The 15,658-nt window shown below is 31.8% G+C and overlaps 2 protein-coding genes across 2 annotated transcripts; both read left to right on the forward strand.

Moving 5' to 3' along the window:
• Positions 1-81: 81 nt before the first annotated feature.
• LOC133173085 (coiled-coil domain-containing protein 22 homolog) lies at positions 82-12,472 on the forward strand. The gene is made up of 16 exons (XM_061308005.1): positions 82-175; positions 722-896; positions 1,103-1,235; positions 1,495-1,625; positions 1,715-1,799; positions 2,858-3,027; positions 3,325-3,528; positions 3,917-3,970; positions 6,734-6,973; positions 7,270-7,386; positions 9,017-9,118; positions 9,712-9,819; positions 10,244-10,339; positions 10,442-10,501; positions 10,607-10,681; positions 11,423-12,472. Exons 1-16 carry the CDS (start codon positions 126-128, stop codon positions 11,537-11,539), a joined length of 1,917 nt encoding a protein of 638 aa, XP_061163989.1. The 5' UTR covers positions 82-125; the 3' UTR covers positions 11,540-12,472.
• Positions 12,473-13,523: 1,051 nt separating this feature from the next.
• LOC133173692 (rRNA N6-adenosine-methyltransferase METTL5-like) lies at positions 13,524-15,005 on the forward strand. The gene is made up of 2 exons (XM_061308690.1): positions 13,524-13,589; positions 14,299-15,005. The coding sequence occupies exon 2, from the start codon at positions 14,337-14,339 to the stop codon at positions 14,988-14,990; it is 654 nt and encodes a 217-aa protein (XP_061164674.1). The 5' UTR covers positions 13,524-13,589; positions 14,299-14,336; the 3' UTR covers positions 14,991-15,005.
• The last annotated feature ends 653 nt before the right edge of the window (positions 15,006-15,658 follow it).

Here is a 15,658-nt window from a genome sequence, read left to right on the forward strand (position 1 = left end):
TGTAAAAAATCAAGACAACTCATTTGAAATTATTTCACACAATTTCACAAATTTCTTTGATTCTCTAATTCTATGTTGACCAAGATCATTTTCTCCGACACATGAAAGTCACATGATTTTTCAAGATGGAGGAGGTGGACAGAATCATTATTTTTTCCATTCGAGCAATTGGCTGGTAAATAAATATTATAGGTTTCTACAATCTAAAGTCTCTATTTTATCTATTTTTGTTTAGACTAATAGATTTCTTTATTACTTTTACTACTTTCTGAGTATGTGCTGTATAAATACTTACGCCACCATGCTAAGTGTAGCCTTGAACATGTAGGGGGTGGAATATGGCCATTTAGCACAACGTGCAATTATTTTGGACTTCAACATCCTAAGATAAAGTGCTTACACTTTTTTTAAAATAAGCAATTTGTAAAATTGACAAGGTCGCCCAGAGCTCAGCTGCTATCTTCGACCATGTTTGTTTAAAGATATCAATTAGATTTTAAGTGCACTGTATCTAATCAATGTGATAACCATATATATATATATATATATATATATATATATATATATATATATATATATATATAATAGAGTAGATTTATTTGCCGATCATGGTCCCACTGGGGGCATAACATATATAAATACAAGTAAGCATGATTTGTAAACACTCAAGAGGAGAGGTAAACACATAAATATACAGCAATGCAATATAATAATTTTTCAGTGACATTGATGAAGAAATAGTAAGTTTAAAAGAATTTTCAACTGAGTTGATAGTATCATCTGCTGTCCAGTGCATCAAGACAATTTTAAAGCAAGATGTTGATTTGCCAAACACCCTTCCCGGTGGAATGTCAGCCAGGTTCCGGATGGGTACAGGACTTGCCAACTATATACAGGTATTTATTATCTTCTGTAGATAATGAACAATACTTCCTGTATCATTGATCTAATTAATGAGCTTTTATTAAAACATGAAATAATTTTCTTGGGTCTTGAAGCAGTTATAAATTATTGGTATCATTGGTGTATATTTGTAATTGTTTTTTACTGAGATTTTGTTCTACACTAAAAATGTTCATCACTTGACCCAATTCTTTTTAAGGAACTTGGATATAAGGGAGAGATTGGATACCAAACATTTTTATACTCAAATGAATCTGAGATAAGAAAGGTGTTTATGTTCCTGGTGGACAAGCTGCCTAAAGACACTGCTGAGACAGCAGAGGAACCTATGGGTAAAGCATTAAGACTCATCCCAATCATGACATAGTACAATATTTTACCTTAGAATATACACACTGAAGTCCTTGTTCACTGATCTTTCTTTTTTCTTTTTAAAAGATATCTTATTTAAGTGATGCTTACCTCTATAACTTCCATTAAAAAATCTTTAATTACATTGCAGTCTGAAACTTCAGAACATACATATACATATATATTTATAAGATTCCCTTTCAGTGTGTTATGCATTTGATACTTTAATTTCTTTTTTAGGGTCATCTGCTTTGCTACAGAGAGCAATTGCTTCCACTGTATTAAGACAGATCAATTCACCTTGGATCTCTCCAAATCTCAAACAAGATTCCATCACATGGAGAGGCAGGCCTCCTACATGGCAGAGAGAGGTGAGAAATCTTTTTGAATAAGCTTATATTGCAGCTAAGAAGTTAGACAAAGTTTTCCTTTTGACAAAAAATTGTTCGCTACATTTCAGGGATCATGTGCAATGTGTAGCTACCATGCCTGTAAACTTAAGTACCCGAGTGGTACAGGAGATCTTACCAAAAAAGTGCCAAAAGGTAAAACAGAATAGTATACAGTATGATGTTTATAGCTTGAAGTAGGATACATTATTAAAAGGTGTGCTCATAAATTATTTAGACTCTGTTAACTGTTAAGGACAGAAAGGGAGATAATGCCATGAAAACTTGTAATAATGTAATACCATGATACTACTAAAATGCAAATTTTAGATGCAGTCACAGTACTTGATCAGTCACATTCAGTATGTTGGTGTACCAGGAACAATTCTTCAACACTACATAAGATGTTTTGTTGATGTTCTTACCGTAATAAACAATATAAAAAAAAACAACACTTCATCTCTGTGTCCACATTGGTCCAACTGAACACATTAAATTTTCAGCGGCTGATTTACATGCTGATGCTAAATATTAGGGACTTTTTACCGTAATTGCATTTCTCAGGGTTTGACACTAACTTTTTTAGGCTTTAGTCAGGCCGGACTAGTGCTTCTTTAATTTTACTAGTCCGCATGCAATTTTATGAGCCCGTCCAAAAAAAAGGAAACATCAATGTTTTGTAACATTAATTTAAAAATAAACATTTCAATATACATGTACGTTTTTATACTTTTTTAAATAAACAAAGCATTTACGTAAAATGGTTTATTCCACAGCATAAATTTGTTGAAATCTCGCGATCAACGAGTACAATTATATTCATTTTCTCTTTACATTACATCCAAAATGTCTGACATCTTTCATTTATGTGTCATATAAATTATGATCGCTAAAACGTTTTACTGCATATCAATCAGTCGAAAAATTAAGTGCTGACTCGAAATTGTCTTACTACCGCCAAGAAGCTAGAAAGCTAAAAATAAATGTGGTTTTTTTTCAGTAAAAGTTGTGGAGAATCGGACATTGATAAATTATTTATGTTGTTTTCCAGGAATTTTTATTGGTCTGTTCAGAATAATTAGCCACAGATTTTATTAGTCTGAATGAAAATGTATTGGTCTGAGACTAACGGACTAACGTAAGTGTTGAACCCTGTTTCTGTCCATGTTTTATGCATGTTTATTAACTAGGAGGTGTGATTTTTTTTTTTTCAGAACTAAAGTCTTACTACTGTGAATGTCTTCCATATTTAACAAACCAAACAATAAATCACAAAGACACGGGACCTTCAGTTCTAGAGGAGATGGCCAGTGAAATTTCAGAACAAATGGAGTGGGAAACTGAATGGAATACCCAAGGCTTAGCTTCTAGACTCTCAGTACAGGCATGCAGACAAAATTCTATAATTTCTAATATACATGTATACCATTTTTAAAATTTGTGATTTTTATTTGGTGGAATTTTTTCTTCTTCAAAACCGTATTAAGCTTATTCTTAAGCTGATCTTAGAAAATCTAATATAAGCTAAACATACATGAATATATTTTCATCAAAAATTACATATATACTTGATAATCTTAGAGTATGCAAAATAGAGAGTTATTAGATGAACTCAAGTACATGGCAAGTCCCTGATTAGAGTTAAAGAGTTTTGAATTATGAATTAAATGTTCAATAACAGGACTACAGAGCCAGGAAGAAACAGAGGATACAGAAGCGACTGGCGGAAACACTTCGTCAAGACTTCAAGAGAAGTCAGGAAACCTCAGCCTCCCGCACAGCTCAGGATCTACAACAGATTCTGGACAAAATGGGAAGCCGAGCCTCCACCTCCAAAACCAAAGGGTCAAGGTTCACACACACAGAACAGCTAGTGTTTGCCAAGGCAAGTCTTTAGAAGAACTAGAATTTTGAATTAATGTATTAATAAGGTATTAATGAAAAAATTCCTAAAAAGTCTCTTTTTCTCTCATTATTTAAAAAATATCTTCTTTTAAAATTGTTTGAGGGTATTTCAGTAATATGATTTCATGTGACTTGTTTTATCAAGTATAGATTATATTCTCTTACTTACATGTACCTTTGGTCTAAGATCCATAGGTGTTAAACTGATAAATTGAGATGTATTATGCACTAAATGCTCCAGGCATTTAACTTAAATGTTCCTAAAGTTTAAAAGTTCTGAAAAATGAAAATGTGAGACAAAAATAAAGTTTTTCTTAGTTAAGTACATGTATTTATGAAAATTTTACATTTAGACCCATTTTTTACAGGATGAAGCATTATCACAGATAGGAACAGAGGCAGAGAAACCACACACAGAGGAGGTGAGTATAGCAATCTACATGTTCTGTATACAGGGAGATTTTTGCCTCCCCCTTTTATTTTCGCCCCTTTCGTCCTACTCACAGGTGGGTGAATTTAAAAATGGGCGAATTCAAAGAACACAGTATAATTTCTTTAATCAGAACTGTGACTGGACAAATTTAAAACAGGGCAAATTTGTTAGCAAGTGTGAAAGGGTGAAAATAACACGGGGTGAAAATAACCCTGTATACAGTATGTAAGGAAGAAGAGAGGGAGACCATATACAGTGTAGGCCTTACTGTAGCTCAAATCTGTATAAACCAAGACTCTGTCTTAAATAAATTAATACATACAGATCAAACTGGATTTTTAAAAGGAAGATATATTGGAGAGAATATTAGATTGATTTATGATATAATGGATTATACAGAATGCAATCAAATTCCAGGATTACTTATGCTTATAGATTTTGAAAAGGCTTTTGATACTATCTCATGGAATTTTATTTACGAAACACTTGATTTTTTCAATTTTGGAACCTCAATTAAAAACTGGATAAAGACCTTTTATAGCAATATTAAATCCTGCGTCATACAAAATGGTTTTATATCTAATTATATATATCCAGAAAGGGGTTGTAGACAGGGGGATCCTATATCACCTTATTTGTTCTTACTATGTGCTGAAATTTTAGGTATTTTAATTCGCAAAAATAAAGATATAAGAGGTATAACAATAGACGGAGAAGAGTACAAGATTTCTCAATATGCAGATGATACATCACTTATCTCTGATGGATCACCTGAATCTATGGATGGAATTCTTAGAGAATTAGACTACTTTGCAAAGGTGTCAGGACTCAAAATAAATTTTCAAAAAACAAAAATGATATGGATTGGTAGTAAAAAAAATTTCAAAGGATGTATATCACCATTCTAGATGGAAGTTAGACTGGAGTAGCACAACTTTTGATCTTTTAGGGATTAAATTTTCAGTAGACTTACATAATGTGATTAATCTCAATTATACATCAAAGTTAAGTGAGATTAAAAAAACATTAAATCAGTGGAAAGTAAGAAAGTTAACCCCCATTGGTAGGTTAACTGTAATTAAAACATTGATTATCCCTAAATTAAATCACTTGATACTTACTCTACCTAATCCATCATTAGAAATTGTAAAAGTATTTGAGGATGAAATTTATTCTTTTCTTTGGGGAAGTAAAGTCCATAAAATAAAAAGAAATACTATCATTCAAGACTATAGAGATGGTGGCCTTAGAATGGTAGATTATTCAGAGTTTATGATAGCATTAAAATCAAGTTGGATAAGAAGATTAATCCATTCAGATTCCAAATGGGTAAAATTACTTCAAGCACAACTACATACAGAGATTAAAAATCTTTGGTTAATGGGTCCAGATTTTATTGCTAAATTATGTAAGAAAATAACAAACACTTTCTGGATAGAAGTCTTTAAAAGTTGGCTTAAGATATGTCTTGTAGAACAACAGAAAGATACAAATTTATTCCAAGAACACATATGGTATAATCCAAAAATCATCATGGGCGAGTCTTCTATCTTTCTTAAAAGTTATTTTAATGCTGGTTTTGTTTTCATCAGTGACTTGTTTGACTTTGATAATAATTTTTTAAGCCTCGACACCCTTAAAGATCTCGGTGTAAAAACAAATTTTGTTGAATATTCTGGCTTGAAACAGGCAGTGTTAGATAGATTTGTGAACAAAAACCAAATGAATATGTTGATTTCTTATGGCCCAAATATACCCAATTCTGTGAAGATGTTTTATATTAACGTGAAAGGATGTAAAGATATGTATAACATTCTTATTAATAGAAAGAAAGAAACAAGTACTTCAATTTTAAAATGGAATGAAGATGGATATTTATTCACTTTGCCTGAATGGAGTAAAATTTTTGAACTCCCATTTAAAGTTACACAAGAATCAAAACTTCAGTGGTTACAATTTCAAATTTTACATAGAATAGTTCCAACAAATTCATATCTTTTTAAACTTAAGATAAAGGAGTCCCCAGCTTGCAGTTTCTGTAAGAATGACATTGAGTCAATTGACCATCTTTTTGTTGAATGTTATTTAGTAAAAGAGCTTTGGAATGATATTGAAGAGTGGTTTCTGTCTAAGTTTAACATATCTGTAGTTTTTGACAGAACAACAATATTATTTGGTAAATATAAGAACAGGGATACACATAAAGTGCAAAATTTAATTACTCTGATAATTAAAAATTACATTTTTTCAAGTAAATATAAAAACCATCCACTGTTAAGTACAATAACTCTAAAAACAATTATTGTGGAAAGAATCTTGATTGAGAAATTTTTACTATTGAAACAATGTAAATATACAGAGTTTGAAAATAACTGGCAGAGAATATGTGAAATGTTATAATTTATATGTATATATGCAAATTTTTTTAAGGAATGAATGTTGCTCATTACCACCTTAATGTAAAAAAAAAAAAACTATGCCCCCTTCTTTATTATATTTATTTATTTATTTTTTCTTTTTTTTTTTTTTTACTTTCTCCCTCCTTTTCCTCTATTTCTTCTTTCTTCTTTTTCTTTTTCCTTATTAAACCAACTTTCACATAAGTGTATGTGTTGTAAATGTATATCTAGGTATGTAAATGTACTCTGTATATGGTATTCTTAATATGCACATGAGTGAAGATATACGCTTATTTGATATAAATGTGAAAGCTGAAAAAAAAAAAAAAAAAAAGACTCTGTTTCCTTTTCAGGAACTTCAAAAACAGAGGGAGGAGGAACTACTAGGTTTAAAAGAAGAACTTGAAAGCATTAGCTCAAAATTTGATCAGTTAGATTTAGAAGTCAAAAAGTATAATGCTGGTGTGAAACAGATGGAAGAGGAGATAACCACTCAGACTAGACAGAATACAGAGAAGGAGGAGACTTATAAAGTCAAGAAAAGAACCCTGGATCTCTTACCAGAGGCAGAAAGTAATATTGCTAAACTCCAGGTAATATTTCTCTCTTCAGTCAGTGTAGGAAGCACATTATGGGGTCAAACTGAAAGAATACCAGGTGTTTTTTTTACAAAAGGAGAGGTTATATGCAAAAAAAAAAAAAAGAAGAAAATTTTCTTGTTGTATATTTTAAGACTAGATAGAGATTGTGATGCATGTGAAGTCTTTCAAAATGTTAAGCTTAATTGATAGTTTACAACTTTACATGTATTATATAAATATGTAGGACAATTAGTTGTTAACTTGTAACATGTGTCTTAATGCAAGTTCTTTCTTTTCTCTCTTTCTAGGCTATTATAGATTCCAGTGCCCAGAAGTTAGTGACATTAGCCAACCAATGGGAGAAACACAGAGTGCCTCTTATACAACAATTCAGGGAACTCAAGCAACTCAACTCTCTTAAGGAGGTATAGTAGGGTGGGGGTAGGATGGGTTCCAGTTGGATGCTGCATGTGTTTATAACAAGAGAGAGAGAGAGAGAGAGAGAGAGAGAGGTTTTTAAAAAATAAGAAATATGCAATTCTTTATCAGAAAATTTATATTCAACATATTTTAAAGTGTAACCCTTTGCATTTTTAACTCTTCTGAGCCAAAGGCTCAAAGAGCTAATACTATGGCCATTTGTGCGGTGTGCATAACTTTTTAGAATATGGGCCATAACTCAAGAACCCCTTGGCCAATTATTGTCAAATTTGTCACAGGGTATCCTTGGCCCAAGGGCTCCTGTTTATACTAAAACTAGGGTTGTGACCCTTAAACAAGGGAAGATAATTAGGAAAATAGAAACAAAAGTACTGGTTGCTAAAAAAATGTTTTCAAGAACCACTGGGCAGATTATCACCAAACTTACACAAAAGGATGAGGATATGTTGTAGATTAAAATTTGCATGGGGATTTACCCTGGGGAAAAGGGCGTGGTCTCAAGGTCACTTCAAAGTTGACCAAAAATTACATTTTATTAAAATGTTGATATTTTGCTTACTATAAGGACTAGGATCATCAAATCTTGTCAGTTGATGCATCTAAGGATATCATATCATGTTGACTCAAAAGTAGGTCACAGTGACCTACTTTTTGAACTTTGCTGGCATTCGATTTCAAAGCGTTTTAGAGGCATAATTTGGACATTTTAAGGCCTATGATCATAAAACTTTGTAAGTTGATGCATCTTGGATCTTCAAAAAGCGTCAACTGAAAAGTGGGTCACCGTGACCTACTTTTCAATTTATATGACTATAATTAAATATTTCAGGTACTAATTGGCTTAGAATCATCAAACTTTGTCAGTTGATGCATCTTGGGTCCTCAGAGTATGACAACTGAAAAGTAGGTCACCGTGACCTACTTTTGAAAATTTATGGCTTTAATTAAATATTTCGGGTACTGATTGGCTTAGAATCATCAAACTTTGTCAGTTAATGCATCTTGGGTCCTCAGAGTATGACAACTGAAAAGTAGGTCACCGTGACCTACTTTTGAAAATTTATGGCTCTAATTAAATATTTCAGGTACTAATTGGCTTAGAATCATCAAACTTTGTCAGTTGATGTTTAAACTGAAAAGTAGGTCACAGTGACCTAATTTTAAAATTTTTATGCTTTTATTTAAATTTAGAATCATCAAACTTTGTCAGTTGATGCATCTTGGGTCCTCAAAGTATGTCATCTTAAAAGTAGGTCACTGTGTCCTACTTTTGAAACTTTATGGTTATAGTTTTAAAAATATTTTAGGTATTAATTGGCTTAGAATCATCAAACTTAGTTGATGCATCTTGGGTCCTCAGAGAATGATAAGTGATAAGTAGGTCACCATGACCAACTCTCAGGTACTAATTGACTTAGAATCATATTGGGTTCTCAGAGTGTTTCATCTAAAATGTAGGTCATGATGACCTACCTTTTGAATTTCAAGGGTTTATTTAGATAAACAGGATACTTAGAGGTTTCAAATAGAAGTGATAGGTTGTACAGTTTATCAGAAGAGAGATTCAAGGCCCTTGGGCCTCTTGTAATTAGTCATGTTGGAAATTCTTTGTAGTCAGAGGCAGAAAAGAAACTGGAAGAAATTAAAGCATTTAGACAAAAGATGAAGGAGGTGGCTGATGATGCCAGAAACAAAGAGGAAATGCTAAAACACCTGGTAAGTATAGTTATTTGGTATCTCAGACACCAGTATGTTGAATGCCAGAGATATGTTGAATTGAGTTCTCATGTTCACAACTTCAGTGTAAGAATCAGTTTCATCTTTGTTATTGCGAACAATGAGTTTGAGATACTTGTACAAGAGTTTAACTGTAATATATGAGGGGTGATCAAAATGTTTGTGAACTGGTGCAATAAAATTCTCATTACATATTCAATTTCATGCTTTTTGTTTTGACAATATGTACAAAAGATTACTTAGCATACAAAATTTCAATGCCATATACCAAAAAATAAACTAGATGTGACATACAAAATCAACGTGTCACGACCCATCCAAGGTTGCTGGTCAATTTTCAATGTCAGTAACGTCATGAACGTTCTTGATTTTTTTTTTCAAAATAATCCCCATTCTCTTTGATACATTTCTAGTGTCAGTACACCCACATTCTGGGTCACAGAAATTTACAGTGATCTTAGTAAACCTAGATTAGCAATAACAGATATCATTAATTAAGATTTCCTTATATTAAATAATAAGCATAATAAAGCTAAAATACACGTGTTTATAATTGTTGACACTATTATTAGAATGCCGAGTATAGCAGTATGAAGAAAGATGAGAAGCGATCTGGTTATACAAAGAGGATGATGGAGATCATGTCCAGCATAAAGAAACAGAGAGATGAAATAGACAAGGTGTGGTAATTAACTGGTCGTAAATGAAATAGACAAGGTATGCTAATTAACTGGTTGTAAATGACATCCTCGTCTCACAGGAAGCAACTATTTTAAGTTTATGTTATGTTGCATTTACACCTTGTTCAGTGATTCTTTCAACTAGTTGTATAATGTAAACAAGTAGTCATAAAACATTGAAGTTATCATTACCATATCACCTTTATAGTTCAGAATAAAAGGGGGACAGAAAATTAAAGTCTTGTGCAAACATATCAGACTACTTATAAGTAGAAATGTATGAAGATCAAATGTTTACGCAATAAAAAATTTAACAGAAGATCAAGATACAGAGGATGAATATACATGTATTTTATAAGAAATGACATACATGGACATTTATTATAACACTGATGGATATACAGTGAATTGTTTTAATTTCTAGGTGCTAATTGATACCAGATCCATACAAAAGGAAATTAACAGCCTGGAAGGAAAACTAGGCAGAACATTCACAGTAACAGATGAACTCATATTTAAAGTAAGTAGTCTCTTAATGAAGACTGGTGTAATTCATTCTCCTCAAAATCTGACAACAAAGTTATTACATGTGTACCTGTTATCATTATTTCTTGATGTGTAGGATGCCAAGAGAGATGAATCCGTGAAGAAAGCATACAGACATCTAGCAGCATTACACGAAGTAGGTACTCTGTATTCAGCTTGATTTGGGACTTCATTTCTAAATCTCTATCATATACATTGTGTTGTTACTTTGTGTACATAGATTTACTTCTGTTTGTTTTAGAACTGTGAACAGCTGGTGAAGACGGTGACAGATACGGGGGTCATTATGAGGGAGATCAGAGAGCTGGAGGACCAGGTACTGAGATTACAGATATTTACAACAGTACTAATCATTTAGGAGTTAATATGGTACTGATGATCAGTATCTTAGTATATCACTGTGACAGTACAGATTAGTATTTAGGAAATATCACAGTACTGATTAGTGTCTCAAATCTTGAATCAAGTTTATACATGTAGAAGAGCAGTAGTGAGGAGTAGTAATAATGGCTAGATAACTCGAAAACAACTGTCTAGGGGTCCTGAGTTCAAATCCTAGTCTGGTCCATTAAGTTTCTCCATTTGGTGCCATACCTGCTCAGAAATTGACAGGTGAAAGAACCTACCAGGGAAGAACCTGGGTAGATGTCTTTAGGATGAAGGCAGTTCAAGAAGGAAGAATGTAGTGATCAGGCAGGTTCAATTGCCAATGGCCAGATAGCTGACATGTTAAAAGCCTGTCTCAGGTTCAGGGGCTGTGAATCCTGGTCTATCTGTCACATTTTCTTCCTGTTACCTATCATTTAGTTTTATTTGATATCAATGTTTATGTGACATTTTTTTTCATGTTACACCAATGTCCTTTTTTTGCTTTGAAACTTTAAATAAGTACAATTTGAGATCCATTGTAAGATCTTACATTTTTAAATTAATTTATTTGAAAATACATGTAGTTAAAAAAAACATTATACACCATGTCCAAGCTCAATTTTAAAAGAAAAAGTATTTAAAATGTCTTCATTTACAACATGTAACTAAGTGTATTATGTATTTGTAGATTATGTATGAAAGCAAAAACAAAGTATTATCAAACCTGGAGAAGATTACAAAGGACTACCAGCAAATGAAGAAAGAGAACCAGTCAATGATAGACAAGATTAAACACAAGTCCTGATATTGAGCACAGGATAGTCAACACTTAGATCCACCTCCTTTAGATCATCCACCTACTATAGATCCACTTCCAAGGCATTCTACATAATGTATTCATTATTGCTTACCATATATACTACATCTCTGTGATATAAGTGTTGTCAGAATGTACAGAAGTACAACAGGCATTCCTCCAAAACCAAAAACTCTGAAAACAATTTAATACATGTACAGTGTATCGTAAAAGTGCTCTTCAGAAATCTTCTTTGATCTTGCTGTGATTACTATGCATAAGTGCATAAGCACTTGCAGTGTTTCCCTTTATAGCAAAGTCATCTGCTTTTATACAAGTTTTTCTTTAACTTCAAAGCTTGTTCTTCTATAAACACAGAGGAGAAACATAATTAAACATAGAAAATATACATTTTAACATGTTTGTTGGTTATATAAACTAATAACAGTATGTTTTACAAGTTCTTTTTTTTTGGAATAATGTAACTGGCCAGTGTGTTAAATACATGTACCTTTCACATGTACATTTGTATCTATTGTTTCAGTATTTTGAGAAAGGTGTTTAAATAACAAACAAAATTAGTATATTTTTATTTATTTATATTAAACACTCACAATCAGTTTTGGTCATAATATGCCACCATGAACAAAGAAAACAGAGTGGGATGATGATTACAAACAAATAGGTAACAATTTGACAGTGATGGACAGACCAAGCACAAAGTTCTTCTCTAACTGTCACAAGATGAATAAATATTATGTTACAGCATCATTGCAATTATATTATTATTGTTGCAATCTCAATTTCCAACTTTTTTCTTATACTTTAATCTTAAATAATGGTTTTGAAAGAAAAAAATGATTTCATTACCTTAAGTTTGTGATTTGTTATTCTGATGAACTGGAACACAGAGTGTGTAACTTGTGCAATAAATATATTCAAACTGATATAAAACTGTTATATTATTAAGATGTTTAAAAGAAGTTATAATTTTAAGGTTTTGCCTTCTTGATAATAGCAGCAAGACTAAAACAAGTTAGTCTAGAACAGGTAATAATAATTTTAGCCTCCATTGATATTCACTCTACTTTACTTTACTTACTGATAAGCCACATGGCTTAAGGAATAAATAAACAAACTTAGAAATAGGATGTGAGTCATTTTGTGAAAATTGACAAGGCATTGGACTAAATGTACAAGACAAATAATTACTTTTTCTTCCAGACATTATTCAATAGGCATACAAACTTCCTCACACCAGAATTGCATATGAAGTCAGATTACATAATTTATTAATTGGGGGAGAGGGGTTACATTCGTTGGGTGCTGTCAAAAATCTGTTCTCTGTTGTCTTGGACATTCTGAAAATAATAAATTTTCCTATGATAATCAATGATCATAAGTATACATGTATGTATATTTCTTTAAAAAACATTTTTTTTTTTGCTGTTATTACTAGTATACTTTAATTCTTTTATGATTAACAGTGACTTAATTTAAACCAGTGATAAACAATTATTGCAAGTCACTTTTTTTTTGCTCAATCTAAGCTTTCTTGATGCATTCTCTGAATGTACAAAATAAATCTTCTAAAACAGAAGATAATATGTCAACCACACAAACACTTCAAATGATATATTTTTATCATTAAAAGATATTCCTATTTGCATTTACCTTAATTTGAAAAAAAAAACCTTTTAAGATGCATGAAGTTTCAAAAATACTTATACAAATATACAAATTGGTGAGAGCAATTCAATATGTATCATGATTATCTGACCTTGACCTCACTATACCCCTTTTATATTTTTATCAAACTTCATGAAAAGATACCTATTATACATCTAGAAAATGCAAACAATCAAGAAATTTTCTGACAATTATTGATGCTATGTACAGGAATCGTTATTTTTAATTCGGAAATTTATAATTTATCCATACTTGGTTTTCCATTTTATATTTTTCAAAATGGCTGCACACATGTGTTTCAACACCCTCGGATCTGGGAAGCTGAAATAATTGTAAAAAAAAAATACAGAGATCCAGTTAGCAGTCAAAGGTAATATAGTGAAACAAAAGAACATAACAAAATGGAAAGAAAGAGAGTATGAGTTTATACAGAATGCGTCTATATGTCTTGTTTTTATTTTATATACACCTGACGTTTTCTGGCCAAATATTTATTTGCTTGCCATGCTAAATATATACATTTTTTAATTTCCTTTAATTATCGACGACATTTATCATAAAACTGGGTCTATTTTTGTCCACTGCTTGTTTCTTTTAACAGAATTGGATCAAAACAAGGGCATACAGTTATATCAGTCTATTATTTCATAACTTCTGTCAACATCAGTATTTTCCCTTTTATTTCAAATTGAAGAGTTAGGGATCAATTGTAACAGACTAGGGGTTGAGGTTTATGAACAAAATCTGTTTGGACCATACAATATATATATATATATATATATATATATTTTAATTTTTGACTTCTATTAAAGTGGCATTTTTGTAGCTGGTTCATAGGGAAAAACTCTGCAATATAAAATATTTTTACTACACAACTTACTAGTTGCACTTAATATCATTTATTGTCTGGTAAATGGTCAGACAATTATCGGACACATAATTGTGACATGAAAACACTATTCCTTCAATTAGAATCAATAAATTTATATCATTTATTGTACGCTGTTCAGAGAAGATGAAAGAAATAAACCACCTCTTATAAATGGACAGAGGTGAGGCAAGATTCACTGTCTTTTCAGATTTAATCGGACATATCTTTCCATCTGACATTTCAAGAATGAAGTTGCAGAAGCTGCAGAGTCACCTTGAAGGTATTGATGAGTTTGACAATCCTAAGATTTTATTGGAGCAGTATCCCACATCTCCACATATTGCTGCCGTCATGCTGCATGAGATCCAGCTTAAGTTTGGTGACATAGCTGGCTGCAGTGTCCTTGACCTTGGTTGTGGATGTGGTATTCTGACTATTGGTTCCGTGATCCAGGAAGCAGCATATGTCTTAGGGATTGATGTAGATAAAGAGGCCTTGGAAGTTTGTCAGAGAAACTTAAATGAGTATGAAATTTCAAATGTGGATCTGCTTCAACAGGACATTGTAAATATTTTGCCAAAAGACTTGAAAGATTCAAAAAAAATTTTATCTAAAAAATTTGACACGGTGATAATGAATCCTCCATTTGGAACTAAGAAGAACGCAGGCATTGACATGGATTTTGTGAGAGCTGGTCTGATGATGTCAACAAATGCTGTCTATTCTTTACACAAATCAACAACCAGGGAACATTTGTGCAAAAAAGCCCAGGACTGGGGAGTATCCATTGATTTCTTGGGACAATTTGAGTTTAATATTGCAAAAACATTCAAATGCCACAAAAAGAAAGAAGCTGATATTGAAGTTGATTTTGTGAGATTTGGACATAAAAATAAATAAATTCTTGTGTAGTCCAATATAGTGAGTTAGTGTGATTTACTTGCTATATTAGTAACTTAGTATTGTGATAAAACATGAACAATACAGACATTTTTGTGCATTTTAACAATCCAAAGAAGTTTGTCAGTGTTTTTTGTTATCTTTTGCATAGAAGAGTAAAGTACAGTAATTTTTTTTCCAGAATTTGTGTATTTACTGGAGTATTTTTTACTAAACCAGTAATGACAGCTAATATACACAGTAATAGGTATATATACTGATCAAAGACAGAAATTTATTACAAAATGAAGATCCAAATGTAAAGAAGAAAGCAAGTTCAGCAGTAAAACATTTACTTCTAGAATATCTAGGTGACATCAAAACGTGAGACATATAACAGTTAATATTGTTTCCATTGACATTGATCAGCAGACTTTAGGGAAGACAAATCTTTCCTTAGCTTGCACAATAAATAACTTGGAATATAAATACAGTGAATATTTTTTTTTATTTTGTGTTGAAAGGGTACTAAATGCCTTGTTTATTCAAAGCAATGCTGTTGTATAAAGTCCATAAAAATATAAAGATACGTACTGTATGATTGCTTATTATGAACCTTTTATATTGAATTTGATAACTTTTTTAATATTATCTGCATTTGAAAGCCAATGATAAAAATTGAGTAAAAT

Source organism: Saccostrea echinata, unplaced genomic scaffold, assembly GCF_033153115.1.
Source record: "Saccostrea echinata isolate AGI-Se365-2 ecotype Australia unplaced genomic scaffold, CSIRO_AGI_Sech_v1 ptg000056l, whole genome shotgun sequence".
Taxonomy (NCBI): domain Eukaryota; kingdom Metazoa; phylum Mollusca; class Bivalvia; order Ostreida; family Ostreidae; genus Saccostrea; species Saccostrea echinata.

Coding starts and splice junctions, on each gene's coding strand:
- LOC133173085 (XM_061308005.1), top strand. CDS start 126: ATGGAGGAGGTGGACAGAATCATTATTTTTTCCATTCGAGCAATTGGC. Junction 897..1,102: donor GACTTGCCAACTATATACAG/GTATTTATTATC, acceptor ATTCTTTTTAAG/GAACTTGGATATAAGGGAGA. Junction 1,236..1,494: donor GACAGCAGAGGAACCTATGG/GTAAAGCATTAA, acceptor TTTCTTTTTTAG/GGTCATCTGCTTTGCTACAG.
- LOC133173692 (XM_061308690.1), top strand. CDS start 14,337: ATGAAGTTGCAGAAGCTGCAGAGTCACCTTGAAGGTATTGATGAGTTT.